We start from the raw sequence: 26737 nt of genomic DNA, 5'->3' as shown, positions 1-26737 counted from the left end.
CCCTTTTCCCCATCACATTGCTATTCCTAATGTAACTGTGTATTTATACAGTATGTGTGTCTGTGCTTATGTATGAGAGGAAGCAAGCGACAGTATTGTGATAGTAGCGCTATTATGCCTGGAGAAAATGCTGTGAGAACGAGTATGTAAGATGCATTTGTGAGTAATCAGCATGTAAATCTATGAAATTTAATCTTGCATTACAGCTTTCAGCAGGGAAAGCTGTAATGCAAGATTAAATTTCATAGATTTACATGCTGATTTTGCAAGAACAGAGGGTTTTACTTGGAAATAATAAGTTTTGACCCCATAAAATGAACAGGTCTAATCATTCTGCTATAAAAAGCTCACAAGCTTGTTTCTCCATTGTGTATGACAGGTTTTATTGGTGCATAATCCCAAATTTTTTTTAGACTGAAACGCTAACCTTGTGCTGTACATCATATAAAAAAAAGTTTCAGCAGGGAGCCACTGAATGTTGAACTTTAATCTGTAGTTAAGAAGCTCTGCTTCCAATAATATTTTTCATCAATGTGTTGCATAAACCTCACTCAGTTCTGGCTCTAAGCTTGGGGAGTTTGTTCAAAGGAGAGGAATGAGGCAAGTTGAACATTTGGAAAACAAGTTAACGCTTCATCTACTCTGGGTCTCTGGTTTGGAGCTGGTTTCTGCTAGACTGCCAGCTGGAGCCAAGCTCAGAGCTCTGAGTCAGGATGACGCTAGTGGAGATCCGCTTCCAGTGCACCTCACGGTTGAGATCACGTCGAATAGAATAATACTTACACTCTTGTTCCATAAACACAAGCTCTGTTGTCTTAATGGACACGATTACCTTCCAGCCCTCACGCTTGTCGTAGAGGAGAACACCAGCTGTTGTTGTGCATGCTCAGCTAATGTCGTGAAGTTTGTTTACAAAGGTCAGAAAGTGTTGTGTCTCTGAACACACCAAAGCTGATTCACACCATCAGTCAAATTCATTAAACAAGCAATTTTTGCCAGCTGAGCCCTGAACACATTCTGACATACATTAGGAGTTTATTCATGGGAATTGAACCAAAAGATATTTAAAAATAACCCTTTTTATATTTATATTATCTGTGTTTGTGTATATGAGAGGGATTTTACTATGTAAAAGTGTGTATGAGGTGATATGGTGGCAAGAAAAATTTGTCCCTTTTCCCCATCACATTGCTATTCCTAATGTAACTGTGTATTTATACAGTATGTGTGTCTGTGCTTATGTATGAGAGGAAGCAAGCGACAGTATTGTGATAGTAGCGCTATTATGCCTGGAGAAAATGCTGTGAGAACGAGTATGTAAGATGCATTTGTGAGTAATCAGCATGTAAATCTATGAAATTTAATCTTGCATTACAGCTTTCAGCAGGGAAAGCTGTAATGCAAGATTAAATTTCATAGATTTACATGCTGATTTTGCAAGAACAGAGGGTTTTACTTGGAAATAATAAGTTTTGACCCCATAAAATGAACAGGTCTAATCATTCTGCTATAAAAAGCTCACAAGCTTGTTTCTCCATTGTGTATGACAGGTTTTATTGGTGCATAATCCCACAAGTCCTGTGTTCGGAATATAAAGTTATTGAGTAGCTAGCTGGATGAAGAGGTCAAAGCCAGGCCCTCACAGAATCTGTTCAGCAGATTTCCAATAAATTGGAGTAACCTTCATTCACAAAGTTCTGCTTCATGTGTTATAAGAGAAAGTTACAATTACAAGAAATAAAGTATATAAAGTAATAAAGTCAAAAATGCTTTGTGTGTGTGCAACCAAATAATTTGTTAGTAATTGGATAGATGGCTTCCTGTAAACAAAAGAAACTATGATCGCAAGTTCTGTCAATACCAAATAGAGTTAAATGGAACTAACTACCATAGTTACCTAACAATGCTTTTGCGAAAACACACCCCTGATTATGCTTGATCCAAATGAACTGGGATCAGACTGAAAAGGTAGTGTAGACCTGAAATAATATGACTGGTAGGAAAAAAATAGCATTTAAACATTTAAACAACTATTTTTTTAGGTTATAAGTTTTATAAGAAAAACTCTCTTAAACAGAATTTCTGAAGGATTCTTTCGAATTAACTAAAATTATGCTTCTAAACATATCTAATGTGAAAAAAGATGGCAAATTCCACTTGGACCTGGTTTCTCTCATGCTAGCATAAGAAAGAATTCGCCTGACTTTTTTCTAAAACAATAAGAACATAAATTGTAGTAACTGATTACAAAATAGACAGACAACAGACAGGACAAAGAATCCATGAATACTGTTCTTGATTAAATGTATTAAATGTCAAGCGCAATTGGCAGGCCTTCTTCAAAATTGGATGTACAATCAGAAAATTGTCAGAAAATATTAACGGTTGAACAAATGCACTCAGTCTTTTACTGGAACTTGTAAAAGATGTGGATTTGCAATTGCCAAGTTTTTTTTTTTTTTTTAAGTACATCAAATGACTATTTTAACTTGATTGGTTATTCTTCTATAACGTCCTGCATAAGCCTCAATCAAATTGCTCTCTGGCGTCACGTGCGGCCGTATTAAAGAGCCAGTAGCTAAGAGTACTTCTCAGCAAAGTCAAAATGATGAATCGCACAGATCCAGTCAAACAATTACTGTGCAGTTTGGTGCTCGGTTGCATGCATATTACCACTCAGCACCAGGAAGAATGCAAAGAGTAATGAGCAGGGACTCCAAATAAACTAAGGTTTTCACATATGAATGCCTCAGAGGAAACTCTCACTGGAATCTCCTCAGAACTGTTTTACAATTCTTCCAACAGTGTACCCCTCTGTTTGAATGACCGGAGATTGGTCTTCGAGTCTTCGAGGGGGTCGGCTGATAACACGCTGTCCCAGATTGCTGATAAGAGAACGTTTTTGATTGTTAGTGACAGCAAGGCTTACTTCAGCAGGGGAGAGCTGGGGGCAACACACGTGCTGTTTTGGTGATGTAATCGGGGTCACTGCAGGAGGTAGCGCTTTCCATTACCAGTTGTTTTGGAGTTTTCCAGAGAAAAGGACCACAGGGCATCCAGGCCATCTATGACACAGACACTTAGCTCAGTATCTGAGCACGCAGCAGGCGTACACAGCATGGTCATTACCCAGCATTCATTGACAGGACATGTTTCCACATGCAAACACAACCGTGTTTGTGTTTTAGTGCCTTTCATCTCTTCTGATAACAGTTAATGTCAGCTTTCACAGAGATTGATATCATTTCTGTCCGTGTGGATCATATTATTTTGAGGTTTTCATTCACAGATTTACACTACTTTCATGCTTTCGGACTTTGTTTTGCTGCTCTGACTGATCAATAGCAAATGCTTCTAGTGAAGATTGCTGAAGGTCTAATAGGTTTTTACATTTATTCATTAGGTAAGTCAATAATTTACTAGAAATTCTCACAAAATTGATTTGAATGCAACACTGAACTTACTAAAAGATACTATGGCATAATGAACAAAGTAAACAGAAAGTGGAAATATGAAGAAAATTACTGGAACAGAATTCAAATCAGTTAAATCTATAGGCCTAGCATTAAACATACCGTCTGAATCACAAACAAAATCCTCTTATAAGTTGGTTCTTTTTAGTGAATCAATACGTACAGTATAAACAATGTAGTTTGACTCCCAAATGCATGACTCTTATGAACTGATTATTTTTAATTAATCAAACAAACAGAACAACCAGTGTAGTTTAATTCCTTAACAAATGACTCTAAACAGGTTCTTTTTAGTGAAACAAGAAGTAAAGTACAACCAATGTAGTTTGATTTTTGAGTTTGATCCATGTAACCCATTTTTAAAAAAAGGGAATTAAGATACTGTAAAAACTGTGTAGTTTGAATCCCAAATGAATGACTAATATAAGCAGGATCCTTTTTAGTGACTTAAAACCAGACAGCATGACCAGTCTTGTTCAACTAATTCACAGACGATTGAGGCTGTTCTTTCTACTGAATCAAATGTGTAAAGCGTACATTTTAGCTAGGCTTTGTGAGAAATGTGAACACATTTCTGTTGGCTTAATATTTAAGACCAGTTTCTGCCATGGCGATCATTAAATAGTCTAAACATACCTTTTTCTGGAATTGTTTTAAATTAATGTATTGATTTATTTCAGTCATTTGGAAATGGAGTTGGAAGACCTGTCTGAGACGGTTATTATTTCTCCATTATATAAGTTCTATTTGGTGACGTTAGTGGCTTATAAATTACACACTTCACCTTGAAAACTCAAGTCAATGGAGATTGGAAGAAAATAGTTAAAAGCTTTTGTGAGCTCTTGTTTATGTGACCTGCAATTCAAGAACCAGTTTGGATCATTTAGAAGTCAACACACAATCTGTTCATCCATCACACCATTAATAGGCCTTTTAAGGCGAATGTTGTTTATGCACATGCCATTGCTGTTTTCATTTTATGTCGTCTCTTGTATTCACCTAGTGTTTTCTTGTCCTTAGTATGTTCTAAGTGCCTCCAGGGTCAGTGTTACATGTGTTGAATGCTAATATTGCTAACATATTTGCATATTTTACTGTTTAAAACTTTGGGGTTGGTAAGTGTTTTTGAGCAAAAAAAAATGAACATAATAAGTCTCTTTACTATCACTCTCGATCAATTTAGTGCATTATTGCTGAATAAAAATATACATTTCTTAATGTTTTTAGTGTATGTTTGCTGTATGGACAGTTGCTGAGTGGAAATATTTGAGTGGATTGTGCTGACCGTTTCTCTGACAGTCATGTGTGTCTTAAATTCAAACAGACGCATGCCGTCAGCGACAAATCCGCGGACCGACCCAACTTTCTGATCACCGAACAACTCTGAGCAAATCCCTGGGGATGATTCCAAAAACCATTAAAGCTCTGCGGTCAGCCAGTACTGGAGACATACTGCGCAGTCACACGACGCATGTAGACACCGCCGCATCCCTCTCCTCAAACTCCTCCCTCCGTTCCCCAGAAATGCAGCATTCCTTATTGCCGTACATATGGACTCCATCTGCTTAGGGCTGCCAGAATGATTAAGCCTATTACAAAACTCTCTCAAACTATTGTTTCAGTTGTCCACTATATAGTTAAATTGAGGGTGTGGGATATAACGCCATTGCACAAGTCTCTAGTGTGTCACAAAAATACCATCTTGCACAAGAAATATTTGTTATTATTTTACTTATGTGTGGGTTTAACCTAGCATAGAGGTTGGTAAAGGAGTTGACCAAGCGCAAAACTGCGTGAGTGTAGTAGGTGTTGTGGGTGTAGGTTTACATGGTGTGGCTTGAATCACTTTCTAGCTTTTGCATGCTGGCATTGCACTGTGAGAAATCCAGGGAGTTGTTTTTCCACATTTGTACTTGCAGAGAGACAGAAGACGTGTGTGTGTGTGTGTGTTTTCATCTGCATTCTCAGGCTAAGTGAGCAGGCCGGGCTTCACAGGCCTTTAAAATAGATTTAAATACAGACTCTAAGCTCCAGTGAGGTCAGCGGCGTATCTGCACTCGGCACGCGTGCATGGGAAAGCTGGGAGAACACTGGTATGTACCAGTAGTTCCTCCCCATTGACTTCTCAAGCGTACTAGCTCTTCTAATGTCCCCTTGTCAACCTTTCAAAGCGCTTTTGGTAGACTGGTCCACTGTGGAGCATGCGATAAGTACTGTAATGCAATTCTGGCACCCTAGAGGTAAAATGCAAATGATTTTATAGAGCCTCCTGTCTGAGCCAACCTGTGGATGCTGTGTTTTTTCCAAACCAAAGCCTTTGGTTTTGGCCAAAAGGAGTGTGTTGTATGTTGCCAATGTGAATTCATTGGGTTTTGACATTTGTTACAGGGCACTGACGCCTGCACACCCACAATCCTCAGCTAGTTTAAACCTGGCTGACGCCTTCATTATTTGTTCTCTCTTGTTTATCAGCTTGAAAACAGCATGTGTTGAATTCTGCTAGTCTAAGTTAGCTTGAATAACAGTTTTCAACATTTTTCAATTACTTATTGAATGTACAGATAAGTAATGAGGTTGCAAAGAGCACCCTCAGATAAAGTATATTATAATTACATCTATATGTGACAATTTCCCCCTAAATTTGCAAAATTACAGATTTTATTGCATTAAATAACACTATTTTAAAACAAGTACCCTTTTTTTTCCTTTTTGCAATGTATTACTATTTTATTTATTTTACATTCAACCAAGTCTCCTTAAGTTTGGACAATATACACTACTGTTCAAAAGTTTAGTATCGATAGGTCTTTCTTTTCAAGAAATTAATACTTTTATTCAGCATGTGACAGTAAAGTCATTTCTAGAGTTACAAACTATTTCATTAATTGAATCTGCTAGGTTTGCTTTAATAAAAGTAGTTTTCAAAGTCACATTCTGCAAAAATCCATTGCTATTTGAGGTCAACCAAAATGCTTTATTAAAAAGAAACTACATCACAAAGTTATGACTTTTCATTCTATTATAATAACACACTCCAATTGTAATATGGGCTCTAAACCACATCCCCATCTGAAGGAGGTCTGTATCTTTTAGTTCAAATGTCTTAAATAAATCCGTTGATGTCCAGCAGACAGTCAGAATACAGAAAATGTGTGTTGTAAATTGGAAAGAAAAGCTGGAGGCTCTATTTTTCTCAGTCTACTTATGTCATCATAATCTGAGTTCCTTGAGAATAGAGACTTTGTGGAATGGGTATCACTATGGACACACTTTTAATGGTTTCTAAACCCACAGGCCTTTTGGATAGCGAGCTGGAGTGAGGGAGGTCTTAATCTGCAGTGGCTTCACTGGCAGATACTGCACACTTGAAGAAGACGAATAAGGAGCTTGAGGGAAAAACTTTTCACTTCATGACCTGGCATCATGATCATTTATTTATTATTATGCAGCATTATGCAAATGCATTTATACACTGGTCGCCATAACTCATTACAACCATGAGTGAAGTAGTGGAGGCTCTACTGAATGACAGTAAGGTTTCAAGCTTCAGGCTTTTTCCTTGCACCCTGATGCTTTGGCTGTTCTGGTAGATCAGCTCTTTTTTTTTCCTTTTTTTTTTTTTACTCAATCTTTAATACCCATGAAATACTGATTTTCTTCTTTTCAATCAATTCCTTTTCAATAATTTAACTGCAGGTAATTATTTTTGTTGCAGCCACAGGATGCTGTTACCTGACCTCTGAATAACCTGAAAAATATTAATACTAAAATATTAATATAATTATTCTACACTATATTCAATTATTTATTGAATAAACCGACTCGGGATCTACAAAGAGCAACCTCAGATATATATTCATGTATAAGCATTTGAGAACTTACATCACAGATAAAGTATATGAATGTTATCGCGCAATAAATTAAACAAAGTGGGTTTTTATTTTGTTTTTGCAATTTATTAATTTTTTTTACTTGTAACATTTGATAAACATGAAGCTGTTACAGTTGATGTGTGCTAGCATAGGAATAAATCGCTTGAGGAGGATCTTGATCAAATGAGGAGTTTACTGAACATCGAAGAAGAATAACAGATAATATACACAACACATTAACATCACTAGGATAGGTCAACTTCACAGCATTAGATTAACTTCACAATATTAATCACGGACGACGAAGAACTGAACAGACAGGGTATTTGAGAACACAGGAGGTAATCAGGGAACTGGAGACAGGTGGGGATCAATCAATTAACAAAACAAGAGCAGGAAGAAGACCAAATAAGGAAACTGAAAGTTCATGAACGTACAAAAGCATCCAAATGTCTTCATTTAAAAAAAGCATTACAAGTATGCATGAAATGGATCAACAGTGACAGTAAAAAGTGAATTTTTTTGCACTGAATTATATTTTCAAATATATAAAAAAGTTTTTAAAAAAAAAGTATTTTTTTAAATCAAATAAATGCAGCATCAGTAAGCATACAATACTTATTTAAAAAACATCAAAAAATCTTATTGACCACAAACCTATGCTTTAATTTCCTTATATTTAGGTAGGTAGTTGTTGTGAAATATTTAGCTTGTGCTATTTTTCTTAAAAATATATTATCTGAAGCACTGACCTTCAAAATGTATTTTAGGCAGCAGGCCATCTGTAAAAACCTGCCATAAAATGTTTTTGAGCATGATTTCCTCTTGAAGCATAATCACACAGAACAAAAGAAGGCCAGGATTTGGAAGAAGCCAGGCTTTTAAAGTTATTTAAAGTGCGTGTGTGTGCATTCCTCTACGTGTGAAGTCTTTATAGCCTACTGTAATTTGAAAAGTTTACCCTGACCGATGTTTGAGGAAGTGGAGCTGAAAGGAAAGCGAGCGAGATGCCAGTCTTACCACCCATTGCTTTAAGTGTTTCAGGCTGGCTGTGCATGAGCCTGGCACACTCATCTGTCACGGAGACCCGCTGAGAGTTTTAATAAGAGCTGTGGACTCAGGAGATTATAGTGAACGAGGGGGAATTTTGCTCCGCTCTCTAGGATCTTATACACCTGTCATTCATTCTTCATTGAGCTGAGGCGAGGGCAATGGAGAGCAAGATCTTATCATGAGAATCTGCAGGGATGCGAATTAGTTTGTATTAATACATGAATACACTAGCAGTGTACTAGGACTAGGACATTGAGGTGTGGTCTTGCATTGCTAAACACCTGTACTTCCTCCCATGCCGCAGGCAAGTAACCATCACTCCACCCCTGCCTTGTCTCCATGGCAACCTAGTTCAAATTCTATCAGGATGCGCCTTATTTTTTATTCCTCCTTGAAGCAAAGCACTTACTGTAAGATGGACTGCATGATCTATATAGCAGCAATTATATAAGGGTGCATTTTTTATAATAAAAACATGCCTTGAAAGACCTATGTTGAGTTTGTCGAGCAATATATTTACATTATGATAAGCAACATACACTGCTGTCACATTTCCCCCGGCTGAAGCTGATTAGGGATTTACATCATTCCCTCTCTCAGAAAGGCCCCTAAAATAACATTTGCCTCACGAGAGTAAATGAGACGGTTCAAACGAAAGCCCCTCTGTCGGTGGAGGACAACAAAACCGAGTCATTTGTTTCCGACACATCATAATTTAACACGCCGTCGGCTCAAGGAGTGTTTGGCAACAATGGGACTGATGGAAACACAAGGATGAGAGCGAATCCAATTTTCGAGGAGCCCAACCATCCTGTTAAAAACAATAACCACTGTGATTCAGACACTAACCGAGTCTCACCCCAGCGGTTTGGCTGTAAGCCGGGATGAAAAGCTTTGTGATGGTATAGTAGTGCTGAACAAGCGAACCTTCAATCTAATGTTGATTTCAGGGACGCTGCGTGATGTTGAGTCTGTTTCATTGGTAAAGTGTAGAATCCTTTCAGGTGTCATCACTGAAACATTAGCATTAAGTTATATGCATGTAGACTTAAGTCTGTGTTCTACAAATAGAGGACAGCGGTTCTTTACAGTAATTGCTGGTTGTCCGGGAAGGTGATATGCCTCCCTTTCTCCTTGTGAGCAGACAAAACAAGCAGCCGGCCAAGTTTATTACCTGTTACCGCCTAGAAGGGAGCCCTCAGGGACCTGTTATAAAGATTGCCTGCTTATTATTGTTAAAGAGATAGTCCATCCAAAAATTAAAATGGGATAATTTGTTCACCCTTATGTTTGTTCCAAACCTGTTTGACTGTCTTTGTTCTTTGGAACATACAAGAAAATATTTTGATAAATGTTGATAACCAAACGGTTTCTTTTCCATTGACTTCTGTTTTATGGACAAAACAACACAATGGAAGTCAATGGAAACCAATTATTATTATTTTTTTTTTATAATATTCTTTAAAATAGCTTCTTTCATCTTTCACGAAAGAAAGAAAGGAAGTTATATGGGTTTGGAACTACAAGAGGGGTGAGTATTATAGAGTTTTCATTTTTCATCTTTAAATAAAATGAAGATCCTCTGCAGTTAATGGGTGCCGTCAGAATTTAATTTTAATTTAAACAGCTGAAAAAAAAAAAAATCACAACATTCCGCTAGTAGTCCACACCACTCCTGTCCATCAATGAATATCTTGTGAATTGAAAAGCTGCGTCTTTGTTAGAAACACATCCTTCATTAAGTTTTTTTTTTTTTTTAATACCGCTTCTGGCCGAAATATGAGTCCATATCAATAAAATCACTTCTAATTAAAATCTATTTGCATAGTTACTGTTTTGGACTATTTTCGCTTGTAAACAGTGCTTGATCTGTGCATATTTCTCTCCTGATTTAGACGAGACAACTTTTCCACTGGAGAAAGCAATATTATGGATTGAGGATTTTAGCTGGAAGCAGTGGTTTAAAGTTTTTATGATTTTAGCCGAAAGCAACACCAATGTTTTTTTTTTCAACAGTTAAATTAGGTGTATTTTTTTTCTAGCTGAACATAAATGTTTTCATTCTTTTGTGCAGGAATCCTCAGTTTGCCGGACAGTTTGAGCCTGCACAGGAACCAGCAGCGTTCAAATAAAGCTGGAGATGCCTACAGTCAGTCCGAGCAGCGTACTATTGAGCAGTCCCTGCTGGCCACACGAGTGGGGAGCATCGCTGAGCTCAGTAAGTAACCAATGTCTATTTTTCAACTTAAATTAAAGCTCTTCTGGCACTTTATACTTTATTCATTCCTTGTTCTGATAAGGGGAAGCCACTATCATTCTTTGGTTAAATACTTGTTTGTGTTTGCATGTGTGTGCACAGACCTCTTTTAAGAGTTTTACCCGGTACTAGTTCTGTCGGGTGATCTACAGCTCTGTTTGATTTGCATGTACAGCACATTTTCACAGCACTCACGATGGTGCAGTGTGTTTAAAGGTATACATTTCAATGCAAATTCATTTCGTTTGAAGTATTAGCCCCAGGTTGGTGCATTTCACACTAAAGTGGTATGTGTTTACTAGTAGAAATCCATCTGCTCAGGATTCAGGTCTCCATCTCTCACCTCAAACAGGCCTTTAACTCTCAAAATCCCATCCAGCACAATCAACTCTCATACAAGTGCCATGCACTGTATTTGATTTCCCCCTTCATTTAATGCACTGCTTTAGATATATCAGTTTTTAAAAGGTGGATGATATTAGCTGTTAACTATTTAACAATGCACTCAGTTAGGCAGCCAGCAGTTTGTCCTATGTGCATCTTCATCTGGTTCAACAATGAGTAAAAAGTAAAAACATATTGGATTGTTAATAATTAATAATAATAATCAACAAATGTGTAAAATAATTTATTTATAATTATGAAATTAGCCAATTAAATGTATTATTTTGTTCATGTGTGAGTATTCTGTTTTATTCTTTTTTTGTGTGTTTTGTACACACTAACATATCTATAATATATAATGCAAAAATTTGCATTATTTATTATAGCAGTTCTTATCTGCTTCATTATTATATATTAACATATATGCATTTATTTTTTGTTTTATGTATATAATATATGCAATATATAAGCAATATCCCACACACACGACCACCCCCCCACACACATATATGTGTGTGTGTATTTATTTTCCTATATTTAAAAACCAATATATGTACAGTATATATGCACTATTTATACAGTTATAGTTGCCTAGTTGCCTTTACTTTACTGCACAGTGACGAGTCATGTGCAGCCATCTGAAAAAAAAGATGCATGCTGAATGTCATGACAATAACAGAATTTAATTTAAACAGAACCAAAGCCTAAAACTCAATCTTACCTTAAACTTTAACACTGTTTCTTTGCTGCCTTGCAAGCACTGGTATTTCCTTTTAGAAATGCAAATCTAATTAGATGTAAAGGTCTTTTACTTAGGAGATTGGTTATGTAATTCAATATATTTTACAGCAGAAAGCTTGTTCTATTCTTGAGAACATTGATTTTAAATGCAATTCTATATGTGCTGCAGGACAGACCTTGAAAGCGAAATCTTTGTATGAATTCAGCAACATCAAACACAAAAATACAACAAATAAGCACGGCACAGTTGAATATCTGAAAAGTAAATGGAAACTTCTCATAGCAAAGCCTGGAGAAGCAGATATGCGCAAAATACTGCAGTTTGTTCCTTCAGAAATGTCTGTGCTCTTCAAAACTTAAATAAAATAAAAAAATCTCCATTAGTACTTTTTTTATAGACACAGTATCCATGGAGATTTCCATAAAATGTTTCATCTATTTCCAGCTCCTCTCTTCTGTCTGTCTCTCTCTTTCTCATGGATGTCCCCAATGACCCTGCAGGGGAAGTTGAGGGCAGTTTGAACCCTGGTTAGGGACAGCGGTCCTCCCCTGAATTACACATTCAGTATTCTGCCTCCAGCAAGGGCAGGAACAACAACTGTCACACAGAGGCTCTTTCTGCTTTTGGACAGTCACAACAGAACACTCTCACTCAAAGGGCAGCGTTTATTTTAAGAGAAGGCTGAACTTGCAAAATGTAAATCTAATTATACAGCTTCTAATGACAAATGAGTTTTTGTGTGTTGCTGATTTTTCGTTTAATTTATTAGTTTGCCTATCAAGAAAGATTTTAAATAGTTTAAACTTGATGTGAGCAAGCTCCAAGTCTGTATTCAGAAGAACTGTAATGTTTCGTAAAACATACACTATTGGTGAAAAGTATGGAATAATTAAGGTTTTTGTAAAGTTTTAGTTTTAGTTTTAGTTTTAGTTTTTAGTTTAGTTTTAAGATTCACAGTTGTAAATATACATTATGTGATACACTACCAGTCAAAAGTTTGGAATAATTAAGATTTATGAAATAAATTTCTTATGCTCACAAAGGCAATAATTTATTAGAAACAGAAATAATGTGAAAAAACATACAATTTAAAAGAACTGTTTAATGTTTTATTACATTTATAAAATGTATTTATTCCTGTGATAGCAAAGCTGAATTTAAAATATTTTTTTTTTGTTTAATATCTTTTAGGATGCTTTCAGAAGCAATAGTTCAAAAAAATATGATTTATTTAATAGAAAACTTTTGCTATATTATAATTGTCTTTATTGTAACTTTTGATCAATTGAATGTGTTGTTGATGAATAAGTATTAGTAAGTTCTTTTAAAATCTTTAAGTTAGCCGAAACTTTAATGATAGTCTTTCATGGTTCCCACAAAAATATTAAGCAGCAAGAACTCTGCACCAAATTATTATATTAATTGCTGCTGAACATACATCTTTTCATCACAGGAATGCATTTTCTTTTCAACTATAATGATATTTCACAACATTACTAATTTACTGTAATAGTTTTAAATCAGATTTTTCGTCTTGGTGAATGTAAGAGACTTATAGTTATTCCAAATATTTGACTTATATTACATAATGTATATTTATAACTGTCTTTAAGTACAGTGTTTGTACCAGGCTTTTGCAGTAGGATCGGGGTTATTATAAAGTTCAATGCTTTATGTTATTAAATCGGAATGGAAGGCATTTAGACTCTCAAAGTCACTGCCTCTCAGCAAATCACTGTACATCTGAAGTACATATGACCTTTCGTAGGCTTGTCACGATTCTCTCACAGCTGTATATATCCAGAGGGAAGCCTGAATTCCATATGGTAATAGTACTTTAATGTAATTACACTCATAAAATCCCATAACAGCAGAGCATGGCAATAGATTAAATCTTCTTCATACAGTACATAGGTTTTTATGAGTCACTCATGATGAGCAGGTTAGGTAGAAGACTTCTCTCCCTGCAGAGCATTAAAAGGTCAAAAGGTCAATGCTTTAAGAGCCTTTTTTGTCACATTCTTGTCTCTTTAAATTCAATTGTGTCTTTGAGTTAGCAGCTCTTGTTCCTCAATAATTCCCTCTCCAGATCTGCACTGAAGAATCCGACTCCTTCTGGGGTCAATTTAACAGTAATGCAGATTGAGTAGCTATTGCTTGCTGTATAAAAAGATAAGTGGTGCATATTTAAATGTAGTTTCTATTATGTGAAATAAAATCTAATAACTGAGGGACAAATGAAGTCCAGAAAAGCTAAGCTCTATTGCACTTTATGGGCTTTCTCCTACATGGTTTGTTTGATCTAAATAAGACCACTTCTCCGCTTTCAGTATTTATGTGTGTGCGTGCAAAAAAATTACCTTGGGCTATGGCAGTTACTTAGCCATCAACAGCTAATTGGGAAACGTACATTTGTTGATAGTCATTTTCGCATTAGTCTGCACCGATTCTAAAAACAGCCCGAAAGGAGAATCGACTCTTATGCAGAATAAATAGGTGGTTAAGTGTCTTACATTAAGCTCTGTCTGAACGAAACCTGCACAACAGTCAGGAGGGGTTTTTTTCTTAGGTTGGCCAGACACCAATCAAAAACCTTCATGGCTGGATTGCCATCACTGAGTGTTTCCATGCTGCCCATAACATTTTTTTCCCCGTTTTCCTAAAAGTTTCTGTTTCCTCCCATAATGCATCTATTCCCTCTTGCTCCATAAAACGCTCATTACATTTCATTGCTTCATTGCTCTGAAGCACCGCTGGTGCCCAATGAATGGTTCTTAATTGTTTATCTACAACTTTCTTACACGATATACAGTAATTGTAGTGAGTAGTGAGTTTTCTGTCACAGGAAATGTAGCTGTAACCTTGATGGCTGCTGAGCTATACATTACTCTGGCATGTCTGGAAAAGCCAACCTCATTATGTACAGTAGGTGTGAGGAGACCCAGACTTAGTATTTTGAACAGAAGAATAAGAGAAAACCGTGGGTGAAAATCATGGAAAGGGTAAATATACAGTATCTACAGTATTTTAAACATATGCAATATATCTAAAACGAAGCAAAAACTCAAATGGTCTTAAAATCTAAATGAAAGTGACGTGACAAATATGCCAAATATGGTGATCCATACTCAAAATTCGTGCTCTGCATTTAACCCATCCAAAGTGCACACACACAGAGCAGTGAACACACACACACACACACACACACTGTGAACACACACCCGGAGCAGTGGGCAGCCATTTATGCTGCTGTGCCCAGGGAGCAGTTGGGGGTTCGATGCCTTGCTCAAGGGCACCTAAGTCATGGTATTGAGGGCCCGCAATACTTGCCGGCCCGAGACTTGAACTCACAACCTTTTGATTGCGAGTCCATCTCTCTAACCACTAGGCCACAACTTCCCCACATAAATATTACATTAGTATTATTATAAATACATGCACACAAAATATGCTCAAAAAGTCTTATGCTTATCATCATTAGTATGTTATTAATTCTTTAATGGTATTTATTTCTATTTTATAGTAAATTATTATGCTATATAACATTATTATATATATATATGGTAGATACTGTATATTTAGTTAATATAATGTTTTTTTCACATGACAGTAATGAAAACATGACTTTTGCATTATAGTAGTAAGAAATGTGCTTAATTGTATACTTCATTTCGTTTTGATTTTGATCATGTTGAGGATAAAATATTGAATAAGATTAATAATAACAACTATTATAAGTTATTACTAATAATCATTGATTAATACTTGTAATAATGAAATTTTATATATTATTATTATTTTATTTTACAAACCAGATTACAAAAAAGTTTGGACACTGTACAGATTGTGAGTAAAAAAGGAATGGAATAGTTTACAAATCTCATAAATGTATATTTTATTCACAATAGAGTATAGATAACATATCAAATGTTGAAAGTGAGACATTTTGAAATGTCATGCCAAATATTGGCTCATTTTGGATTTCATGAGAGCTACACATTCCAAAAAAGTTGGGACAGGTAGCAATAAGAGGCCGGAAAAGTTAAATGTACAGATAAGGAACGGCCGGAGGACCAGTTTGCAACTTATTAGGTCAATTGGCAACATGATTGGGTATAAACAGAGCCTCTCAGAGTGGCAGTGTCTCTCAGAAGTCAAGATGGGCAGAGGATCACCAACTCCCCCAATGCTGCGGTGAAAAATAGTGGAGCAATATCAGAAAGGAGTTTCTCAGAGACAAGTTGCAAAGAGTTTGAAGTTATCATCATTTATTCTACAGTGCATAATTTCATCCAAAGATTCAGAGAATCTGGAGCAATCTCTGTGCGTAAAGGTAGAGGCCGGAAAACCATACTGGATGCCCGTGATCTTTCAGGCCCTTAGACGGCACTGCATCACATAGAGGAATGCTACTGCAATGGAAATCACAACATGGGCTCAGGAATACTTCCAGAAAACATTGTCGGTGAACACAATCCACCGTGCCATTCGCCGTTGCCGGCTAAAACTCTATAGGTCAAAAAAGAAGCAATATTTAAACATGATTCAGAAGTGCAGTCGTTTTCTCTGAGCCAAGGCTAATTTAAAATGGACTGTGGCAAAGTGGAAAACTGTTCTGTGGTCCTACGAATCAAAATTTGAAGTTCTATTTGGAAAACTGGGATGTCATGTCATCCAGACTAAAGTGGACATGGACAAACCTAAGTTCTTATCAGCGTTCAGTTCAGAAGCCTGCATCTCTGATAGTATGGGGTTGCATGAGTGTGTGTGGCATGGGCAGCTTACACATCTGGAAAGGCACCATCAATGCTGAAAGGTATATCCAAGTTCTAGAACAGCATATGCTCCCATCCAGACGTAGTCTCTTTCAGGGAAGACCTTGCATTTTCCAAAATGTTAAATGCCAGACCACATACTGCATCAATTACAACATCATGGCTGCGTAGAAGAAGGATCCGGGTACTGAAATGGCCGGACTGCAATCCAGATCTTTCACCCATTGAAAACATTTGGTGCATCATAAAGAGGAAGATGTGACAAAGAAGACCTAGGACAGTTGAGCAACTAGAAGCCAGTATTAGACAAGAATGGGGCAGCATTCAGCAACTTGAGCAACTTGAGCAACTTGTCTCGTCAGTCCTCAGACGTTTGCAGACTGTTATTAAAAGAAGAGGGGATGCCACACAGTGGTAAACATGGCCTTGTCCCAACTTTTTTGAGATGTGTTGATGCCATGAAATTTTATATCAACTTATTTTTCCCATAAAATGATGCATTTTCTCAGTTTAAACATTTAATATGCCATCTATGTTGTATTCTGAATATAATATTGAAATTTGAAACTTCCACATCATTGCATTCTGTTTTTATTCACACTTTGTACAGTGTCCCAACTTTTTGGAATCGGGTTTGTAATTAAATATTGTATACATGTGTGTGTATATATATATATATATATATATATATATATATATATATATATATATATATATATATATATATATATATATATATATATATAGTTTTGTAAAATTTTATTCTATTTGTTGTTTTATTTAAAAGGTCTGAAAAATGTATCCCAAAATCAATTTATCTAGGCCTATCTATCTATGCTATCTTGATTTTTGGGATACAAAAATCCCGTGACATGCAATTTTCCAAGCATTTTAAATAAAACAACTACAGTTAATCCAGCTAATCCCAGTCTGACGTTTCATAAGACAAAAAAATCTGTTCTGTTACATAAAGCCAAGCAGAGCACCTTCCTCTCTCGTGGCCTTTCCTTGATAATTTATGTCTTGGTTCAGGGAGGCCAGCCAATCGATTCTGCTCAACTTTCACAGTAAAACACCATTCTGCATCCTCCATTCCCAACGTCTAGTTCTCAGTCTGGTGATGAAGGGCACCTTCGCTGCTGTTTTAGATGAGAGTATCATGTTTAACTCAAGACGCTCAAGCAAAAAGAAGATCTTATGCTGTGTTGTTATCTTACATTGCCACACGTATTCATATGAATACCCTACAGCACCTGTAGATGATTGGCTCTCTTGGTAATGAGGTTTAAAGTCAAGACTAATAGACGAAGACCTTTTGCCGTGTCCGTGTTTGTTTAGCTGGTTAATCTTGAGCATATCTCTCAGTCAGTTCCTCTGCTGCCCCTCTGACTTGAGGAAATGTCACACGCTATCATGAATAAGAGATGAGTGTCGGTCACAGAAGTGCCCCAGGTGGCTTCCAGCCCCTCTCCTTCTCTCGAGAGCCTTCTGCCACCACCTCCGACTGCAAACGTTGTGTCTTTCTCTGCTGACAGGTGTATTCTTGTGCTTTATTGTTTCGTGCGTGTAGCTGCCACGGCTGCTGATAATGTATTCCGCATAATCCTGTAATTATTGTGTGTAATTACAGTGCATATCTTTTGCCTCCGCTGTCAGAAAGTCCACATGCTTCCGCTCAAACTCATCAGTATTGACTCTTTACAATGCCTGCATTCTTGCTTTATTCTGTCTTTATGTACTCACGCACACTTTTGTATGTATGTTTTGTATGACCCACTCATGCTCCAGTGACTGCAGTTATGTTAATAGGTTAGATTAGAGATGAACCTTCATGCTTTTTTTTCTAAAAGATGCACATTTTTATATGAATTCATACAATCTCGCCACCATGTAAAATATTTATGTTTTCTTGTGAGATCAGGTTGGCTATTCCTTCAAATCTGCAGCCTTAGCAGAGGAACTACAACAACTAAAAAAGTTGTTTATTTCTCTAAATGAATGCTTATCTCGCACATGCAGGGCCTTGTTAATTCATTAGAGTAACTGAGATGTGAAATGTTCTAGAGAGAACGAGTGCGAGTGCTGCAGTCATTTAAGTTGCAGAGCAATAGATGAGGCTGTTTCTCAGTGTTCCTTTTAGAGTGTGCTATTGACTGTACTGAACACAGTGTGGTTCAGTTGAATGCATTCAGAAGAATTAGGTCTCATGGACTAAATGAGACCGTAGATGACCTGGAAGTTTCACATATGAAAGGCAATAGTCATTAAAGCGAGAGGAAGAGTGTTTAATGTTCTGTGTAATGAATGTAGAGCTTTGTGTGACCTTGTTTGAAAAGAGGTTTGTGACATTTTGCATTTTTGGTGTTCAACACAATACATCAGATTGTCTGCTCTTTACAAAACATCTCATGCAGATGTGCACATAACTTCATACACACTATATAGGCTGTATGTATATCTATAGGCGGTGTGTGTGTGTGTGTAACAGTATACTACAGCTGCATATACATATGTATATTCATATAATAATACCCATTTTATATATTTTATATATAAAAGTAATATCACACTCGTAGACGTGAGATATGGCTGTAGCATGTAATATAGTGATATGTAGTTTAACGGCATGAGTGTGTAAATACATAAACAAAATAACAGCTGAGTGCCTTTAAAAGCCCTCTTCTTTAAAACACTTCAAGAATCCTGCAAAGCTACATTATTGTGCAAAGTTTTAGGCATTTGTGTAAAAATGCTGTAAAGTGAGGATGCCATCAAAAATAATGCCATAAATAGATTTTATTAATTAACTTCTATTGACTTAACTAAATTGAATCAACATTTGGTGTGACCACACAATGCGTTAAAAGAAAGCTTTTGTAGGTGTATTTGTGCATTATTTTTCAGGTAGCTTTGTAGTTAGGTTTCTTGAAGTGTCTTGTAGAAATTGCCACAGTTCTTCTGGATTTAGTCTGTCTCTGTTTGTTCTGTTTCTTCATGTTTTTCCAGACAAAACTGGATGATTATGAGATCAGATCTCTGTGTGGAGCACTGACTGCTGTCAGACTCCTTGTGCAAACAAAAATCTCACTCACTTGCTAATTTTTGAACTTATTCGATATAAATATTCTCAGGCTGCATTGCGTTTCTTTACTGCCAGTAAGATTTAGCTTACAACACAAATTTAAAAAGACTTCTTGAAATGTGTTTTTTTGCTTAGCTGATATTTAATCAGTTGCTGTATATGGCAGTAATTGAGCACCAAATCAGCATATTTCCAAAATATATACTGTATTTATTACATATTTAAATATAGTAAAATAGAAAAACCTTTTTTTATTGTAATGCACAATTTTACTCTGTTTTAGATTAAATAAATGCAGCCTTGGTAAGAAAAAGAGACTTTATTTAAACCATTTAATTACTCCTTTTTTTGACTTTTTTTTTTTTTTCAAATAATGTATATGCAAATAGGCACTTGTTGAGTTTTTAAATTCGAACAATATACCGGGTCATTTGGAGTGATAAAAAACTTGTCCTGACATAGTCCTGACAGGTGTACTATGAACAAAATTACATAACTTTTTTGTGTAATATTTAGTTTGATGGACTGGCCAAGAAATTCATTACTGACAAATGTGCTGCCGAGGTTCTACAAACAGCTGACTGGCAGAGAAAGATTGACAGAGCAGCTAATTTTTTATGCTGTAGTACCAATGCCACGACAGTACTGTCCTTCACCATTTACATCATTCCCAGCAAACCAAAGGTCTCTTGTGCCCTGACAGGTGATTTAGTGTCCAGAGCCATGCATCACCTCCAGCCTCTGAGCATAAAGAACCACAGCAATGGCACTCCGCTCCCTCAGAAGAGCAGCCTGATCCACTGGGAGCCCGAGGCTTTATATACGCTCTGCTACTTCATGCACTGCCCTCAGATGGAGTGGGAGAACCCCAACGTAGAGCCATCCAAAGTCACCTTACAGACCGAGAGGTGAGGGGACTTCCACTGTGGCTGGGTATTTTTGCTGGGGAGCTTTCTGATTGATGCAGTGGCTCAAGACCTTAAACCAAGTCGTTTATTCAGCTTGACACTGTAATATGATGAAATGCAGAGGAGTGTAAATGTGAAATACAGTGCTATGGACTGGAAGCCAAAGGCAATGCAATGAAAGGAAGCCACGTCATAAATAAATTAAGAGTAGGTGACGCACTTCCTGTATTTGATGGGAAATTATGTTAGTGTCATTTTCAAAGAAACTGAATGAGTAAACATTTACGGGTTGATTTGTCTGCTAAATTTTGATCTTGTTTGGTGTAAATTCTCAGGTTACATTGTGTTGCTCAGCTGCTAATTAGATCTAGCTCAGAAACCTAATTTGAAAAATTTCATCTTCCAAGGTCAAGAAAAGGGCTTTTGTTAGTTGAGCTGATATTAAATCAGCTGCTGTGAGATCAATTCCAGTTTTCTCTCTCAGAGATTAAAGAATATAAAGATCAGTGTTGTTATTACTAACTAAAACTATTAAAACTGTTGTTAATTGAAATAACACTAATATTAGCAGTAATAAATATTAAATGGAAAACTTACAATAAGCAAAAATTAGATGTTGCCTTGGCAGCTGACTAAAATGAGTTATATATATAAACATACTATACATAATCTGATTGATCATGTGACATTGAAGCAACAGCTGCTGAAAATTCAGCTTTGCCACAAGAGGAATAAATTACATTTAGAAAAATTGTTCTTTAAAATTGTGATTTTTCTCTTTTTCTTTATTCTTTCTTCTAATATCAAAAACTTTTAATTATTCCAGCTTTTTATATCAAAGTTAATATAGGCTATATGCAAATAGTATACTACAAAAATTTAATAAATCAAATATCAATAATAGGTTAAAAAGAATTAAACTAAAGTTAATATGAAAACTGAAAATATAAAATATAATTTAACAGTAGTTGATACAATAATAATAGCAAAATGTCATATAATGTGTATTTGTTAAATAACATAGTCATTTTGTCTCCTCCTGCAGGCCGTTTCTCGTACTGCCTCCTCTGATGGAGTGGATTAGAGTAGCTTTGGCACATGCAGAGCACCGCCGCAGCTTTTCAGTGGATAGCGATGATGTTCGGCAGGCGGCCAGACTCCTGCTGCCCGGGGTGGATTGTGAACCCCGCCAGCTGAAGTAAGCGTGCTACCATTAAATTAACATCCAGCTACCAGATATTGCTACCCATCATGAGTGAAATGAAAATAGCTCATAAACAGTCTGTACAGGGAAAACAAGCACAGTTGACCCAACATAAGGCATGCATCACACCATAGCTGCTGTTTTATTGTTATTAGGCCAAGTGTTGTAATGAAAGATTCGTTCATAGATGAGTGTTTCACTTGGAATATGTGACTCAAGCTTTTTTTGGGAGTAGGATTCATTAGAGATATGTTTTTGTATGTGTGCCGCAGGACTGATGACTGTTTCTGCGTGTCACGTAAGCTGGATGCTGCTTCTACCGAGGCCAAGTTCCTGCAGGACCTGGGCTTCCGCATGCTCAACTGTGGCCGCACTGACCTGGTCAACCAGGCCATCAACTTACTAGGACCCGGTGGAATCAACAGTATGAGTGAACAGGTACGAATGATTTCTACATGAAAATTTCAACACAAATATAAAACTTGCCATTATTTTTGTATTTAACAGTATGTTAAGGTAGGGGTTTTATCATCTTTTTAATGATTAAAAAATTGCAAATATTATGATCCCTTTGCGTGGGAACCCTATTCCTGAAATATACTTTACACTTCAGTAAAAAAAATTTAGGGCCGGTAAGAATTTTTTTAACAAAAGAAATGAATGCTTTTATTCTGAAAGGTATCCTAAAATGTAATTTTTTTATACTGCTCTTTTTAACTTATCAAAATATTCTGAGGAAAAAAAAACATTAGGGTTTCCACAAAATATTACATTGAAAATTCTGCTTTGCTATCACAGGACTCACAGAACAATTTTAACATCAGAATAGATTACAGTTAATTTAAACTGTAATAAAATTCCACAATATTACTGTTAATTTTGATCAAATTAATTCAGCTTGTTTAAATAATAATGTAAACATCTCAACAATGAAGCTTTGATTGAAAAAGGAAGCTGCATATTTTCATGTATAAAGCCTTTCTAATATGCAAGAAAAATTGTTAGCATAATCTTTGCGAATATTTTTACTTGCACTTGCACTCACTGAGATTAATTACATTTTAGAATTGTTTTCTTTTACAAATGTGTGCTTTGAATAGAATAAATTAAATTAAATTCATAATATTGTCTAGCAGGATTGAATGCAATTATGATCGTGAATGCGCAAAAAAAGTTCTGTTTCTTTAATAACTTAAGTTTATATGTTAACTTTGACAGCCCTAAACCAAAAAAAAAAACAAGTGTCCTGGAGCTTTGAAAACCTGTGGTGAGTCATTTTGCACTGGTTTTGGCCTGGTCTTGTAACCTAAAAGTTGCAGGTTCAGCCCCTAGAAGTGGTTCGTTTTTGAGGTCCCTTCCTATTACAGGTGTAAAAAATATATTATACATCACTTTATATAGATAAAAGCAACTAAATGCAGATTAATGGTGATGACTACAAATGCTTGCACACATTGCTATATTTTCCATTTATGGAAGCCCAGAAGGAAACAAACAGATTTGCACAGCAGGTTTCCCTCAAGATTCACAGTGTTTAACGGTTGACCGTATTAATCAGTGCACTCACCAGCGGTCTTTCCATCACTGATTGCTTTGCTCCGTTATTGGCCTCAGGGAATGGAAACATTTGCCATTACCTTTGTTTCTTAGCTAATTCAATTGTTATCTGATTTTTCATCTCTTGATTTGAGTGACGTTATGGTCTTCCAGGAGATTGGTTTCTATCAACGCAAGAAGACTGCTTGAATGTTGTCTGCATACATTTTTTAATGAAATGCGGCATATTGTCAAGTTGGATTCCAGTCGTAACTCCACAGTCAGAAGATATGTCTGGCGTATGCTCAGTGTAACTGGTCTTGTGTGTTTTGCAGGGCATGACCCCTCTGATGTACGCATGTGTTCGCGGTGACGAAGCCATGGTTCAGATGCTTCTAGACGCAGGAGCCGACATCAACAGTGAGGTTTGTGACTACATCTCTGCTGTGTTCTTATGTACTCATCCTCCCCGTCATGTTTCATGTGTCTGTGTTTATGTGTTGTACTATGACAGGAGAAAACTCAGACTGCTTTGCATGCCAATGAGGGACTTGTCTGGGTAGATTTCCTCTGTGTTTGTTGAAAGTCACTGTCACTAGGTGCTGTTCTGCCAAACTCGGCCCTAGAAGCTAGCAGAGACAGATTTCTCACTAATATACACGCTCACTATTTGTCACTATTTCCAGCTTTATAAAACACATCTCAAAGAGATATTACCGCAAGTCACAGTTTCACTCACTTGTAGCGGGGAAATAATATTGTTTACAACTGTGTGTCATAAAAATGTGAAAAGTTCATTGACGTTTGCTATGAATAAGGTGTTATTTTCTCTCTCACAAAACCTTACACTTTCTGTAAGAATTTTGACTTGTTTTTTTTACCGTCAAAACATATGCCAGAAGATAAGGCAACTTATTACAGTTAACCTTAGATTTTTTAACTTTAGAAAGTGTAGAAATAAATTTGAGTTAAAATGGAAATGTAAGAAAAAGAAATGTATGTAGAGTGGTGTCCATATTTTTTCCATTTTTTTAATAATTGACATTTAGTCATTTAGCAGATGCTTTTATCTAAAGTGCCTTACAAATGAGGACAGTAAAGAAGCAATAAAAACAAAACTATATATAAGTGCTGTGACATGTCTTGGTTAGCCTAATGCAGTACATGTAGCAAGGTGTTTTAAATACATACACACACACATACACACACACACATATATATATATATATATATATATATATATATATATATATATATATATATATATATATATATATATATATATATATATACATACATACATATATATATAAAAAGAAATAGGATAGAAAAAATAGGGAACACTCATGTTAGAGTTTTTTTTTATTTTTTATAAATAGACAATGCTGGTGTAGGAGCATCATTTTTTTTTATAATAAAATAATAATAATTTAATGCACGTTTTTTATTGAAGGTTGCCGGTTAAAACCCCAGAAGTATGTTGTTATTATGATAACCTTCAGTTTGCCAAATGCAAGGTATTTGGTGCTGGTGTTAATATAAATTACAGTAGGAAATAACAAATAAAATCAAAATACTTTTAATAATAAAAAATACTAAAATTAAAGTGTATTTTAGTAGGTCTTTTTTTATCAGTATATCTGATGCTTTGAGATTTCTGAAAGTTTAAACATTTCTTATTATACTCAAAAAAACATTTTAAGAAGGTTCTTCAGATTTTTAAAAGGTAAGAAAGAGATGGTTCTTTAAAGAACCTTTGACTGAATGGTTCTTTGTGGAACTAAAAATGGCATCGCTGTGAAGAACCTTTAAAGCACCTTTATTTTTAAGAGTGTATTAATTAAATAAATTGTCTACTTCTATACTATATTTTGGAGGGGGGTATTATCAATGTAGAAAAATATTTATGCTTCTTAATATTTTTGTGGAAACTGTAACTTTAGATCAATTTACTCCAATAACTCCAATAAAGAGGCAAAAAGGCCAAAGATCCTCTCCTATCTCCATATTTTCAGCTGAGCGCAGCATCTCTGTAGTTTTCCCAGGACAGGTTTTTAAAGGTCTCCATCTCTCTGATTTGTGCCCTGCTCTGTCCCCTGTACCTCCCGTAGGTGCCAAACACAGTGCAAAAGTACCCCTCAGTCTTCCCAGAGACCCGGCAGGCCACACCTCTCACCTTCGCCGTACTTCACCAGCACATCCCCGTGGTGCAGGTAGTGACCTCTCTCTCCTGCCCGATCTTTCGGCAAGATTTTAAGCCAAACAACTGAGTCAGACTAAAATTACTTTAGCGTATGCATCAGTTTTCTCCTGAAAGCCCTGTCTGCATGAATTGAGGTTCTCATTTTGTCATGGAGTCGAACAACCATTATGATTCATCATGTGTTTGCTTATTTCATTGTCATTGTCTCTAATTCCTCAAATTAATCTTAGCAAGAATTGCTTTCATTAGCTTATTCGCTACAGCTGGAGTTTTCCTTAATGGAAAACCCTAATCTCATCTCTCTCCTTCCTTTTATCTCAGTTGCTTCTGGATGCTGGAGCTAATGTGGAGGGCTCTCTGCAGGACGGGATGGAGAACTACACTGAGACGCCGTTGCAGTTAGTTTCCGCCGCAGGTAAGAAAGCGCACACTGCAGGCCGGACAACAGTGCCACTTCCTTCTCGAATAACTGAATTATAAGCCAGCGTGACCACAAGAGAGGACTCAGCAGTTTGTGTGCTGTAGGGAACTTTGAGCTAGTCAGTCTGCTTTTGGAGAGAGGAGCAGACCCCATGGTTGGGACCATGTACCGCAACGGCATCTCTACCGCACCTCACGGGGACATGAACTCCTACAGTCTGGCCGCAGCGCATGGGCACAGGTAATACACACATGCATTAGTCAAATACACAAACACACACACACACAGTCTCGTAATTTATTAATAAAACTGCAAAATTGTATCATCCTTATCTGTTTGCTGCAGGAACGTGTTCTGCAAGCTTCTGTCGCAGTCGGAAAAGGGGAAGGCAGATGTTCTGTCTCTACAGGAGATCTTGGCTGAGGGATCAGAGATGGAAGAGAGGAATTCCCTGAAGATGGAAGCAACCCGCACGGGGAAGGCCAAACTCAAAGCTCTGAGAGAGGCGATGTATCACAGCTCTGAACACGGCTATGTCGACATTACATTGGACATCAGAAGTCTAGGTCAGTACCGATACTGTATCTACAATAATATAATAATCGTATCACAATGAATTTGCATAACATTAAGTTACTTACTGTAAGTATAGCTTAATGTAATGAATGGCTTGTTGAATAGAGGTTTGCTGTGGAACATTTTGATATGGCTTACAATAAAAGAGAAAATTGAATGGAACTGTAATATATGCTTATATATATATATATATATATATATATATATATATATATATATATGCACTTGACCCTCTAAAACACTAGAACTCT

At 36.4% G+C, this 26737-nt stretch overlaps 1 protein-coding gene across 2 annotated transcripts in view; it reads left to right on the top strand.

Moving 5' to 3' along the window:
• The window catches only part of btbd11b (BTB (POZ) domain containing 11b), a 57226-nt gene that overhangs the window by 25124 nt on the left and 5365 nt on the right, over positions 1 to 26737 (top strand). The window contains exons 2-10 of one of the 2 annotated variants that reach the window (XM_052582617.1): positions 10473 to 10616; positions 20342 to 20546; positions 21592 to 21744; positions 22023 to 22188; positions 23622 to 23711; positions 25398 to 25499; positions 25811 to 25904; positions 26015 to 26150; positions 26256 to 26476. In XM_052582617.1, coding sequence (XP_052438577.1) covers positions 10473 to 10616; positions 20342 to 20546; positions 21592 to 21744; positions 22023 to 22188; positions 23622 to 23711; positions 25398 to 25499; positions 25811 to 25904; positions 26015 to 26150; positions 26256 to 26476 — 1311 coding nt within the window. The remainder of the gene's footprint in view (positions 1 to 10472; positions 10617 to 20341; positions 20547 to 21591; positions 21745 to 22022; positions 22189 to 23621; positions 23712 to 25397; positions 25500 to 25810; positions 25905 to 26014; positions 26151 to 26255; positions 26477 to 26737) is intronic. The other variant, XM_052582618.1, reaches the window with a different exon arrangement.

The sequence above is a fragment of the Carassius gibelio genome, chromosome B18 (assembly GCF_023724105.1).
Source record: "Carassius gibelio isolate Cgi1373 ecotype wild population from Czech Republic chromosome B18, carGib1.2-hapl.c, whole genome shotgun sequence".
Lineage (NCBI taxonomy): Eukaryota > Metazoa > Chordata > Actinopteri > Cypriniformes > Cyprinidae > Carassius > Carassius gibelio.
The sequence above is the reverse complement of the archived record's forward strand: the minus strand, read 5'-3'. Positions and strand labels throughout refer to the sequence as shown.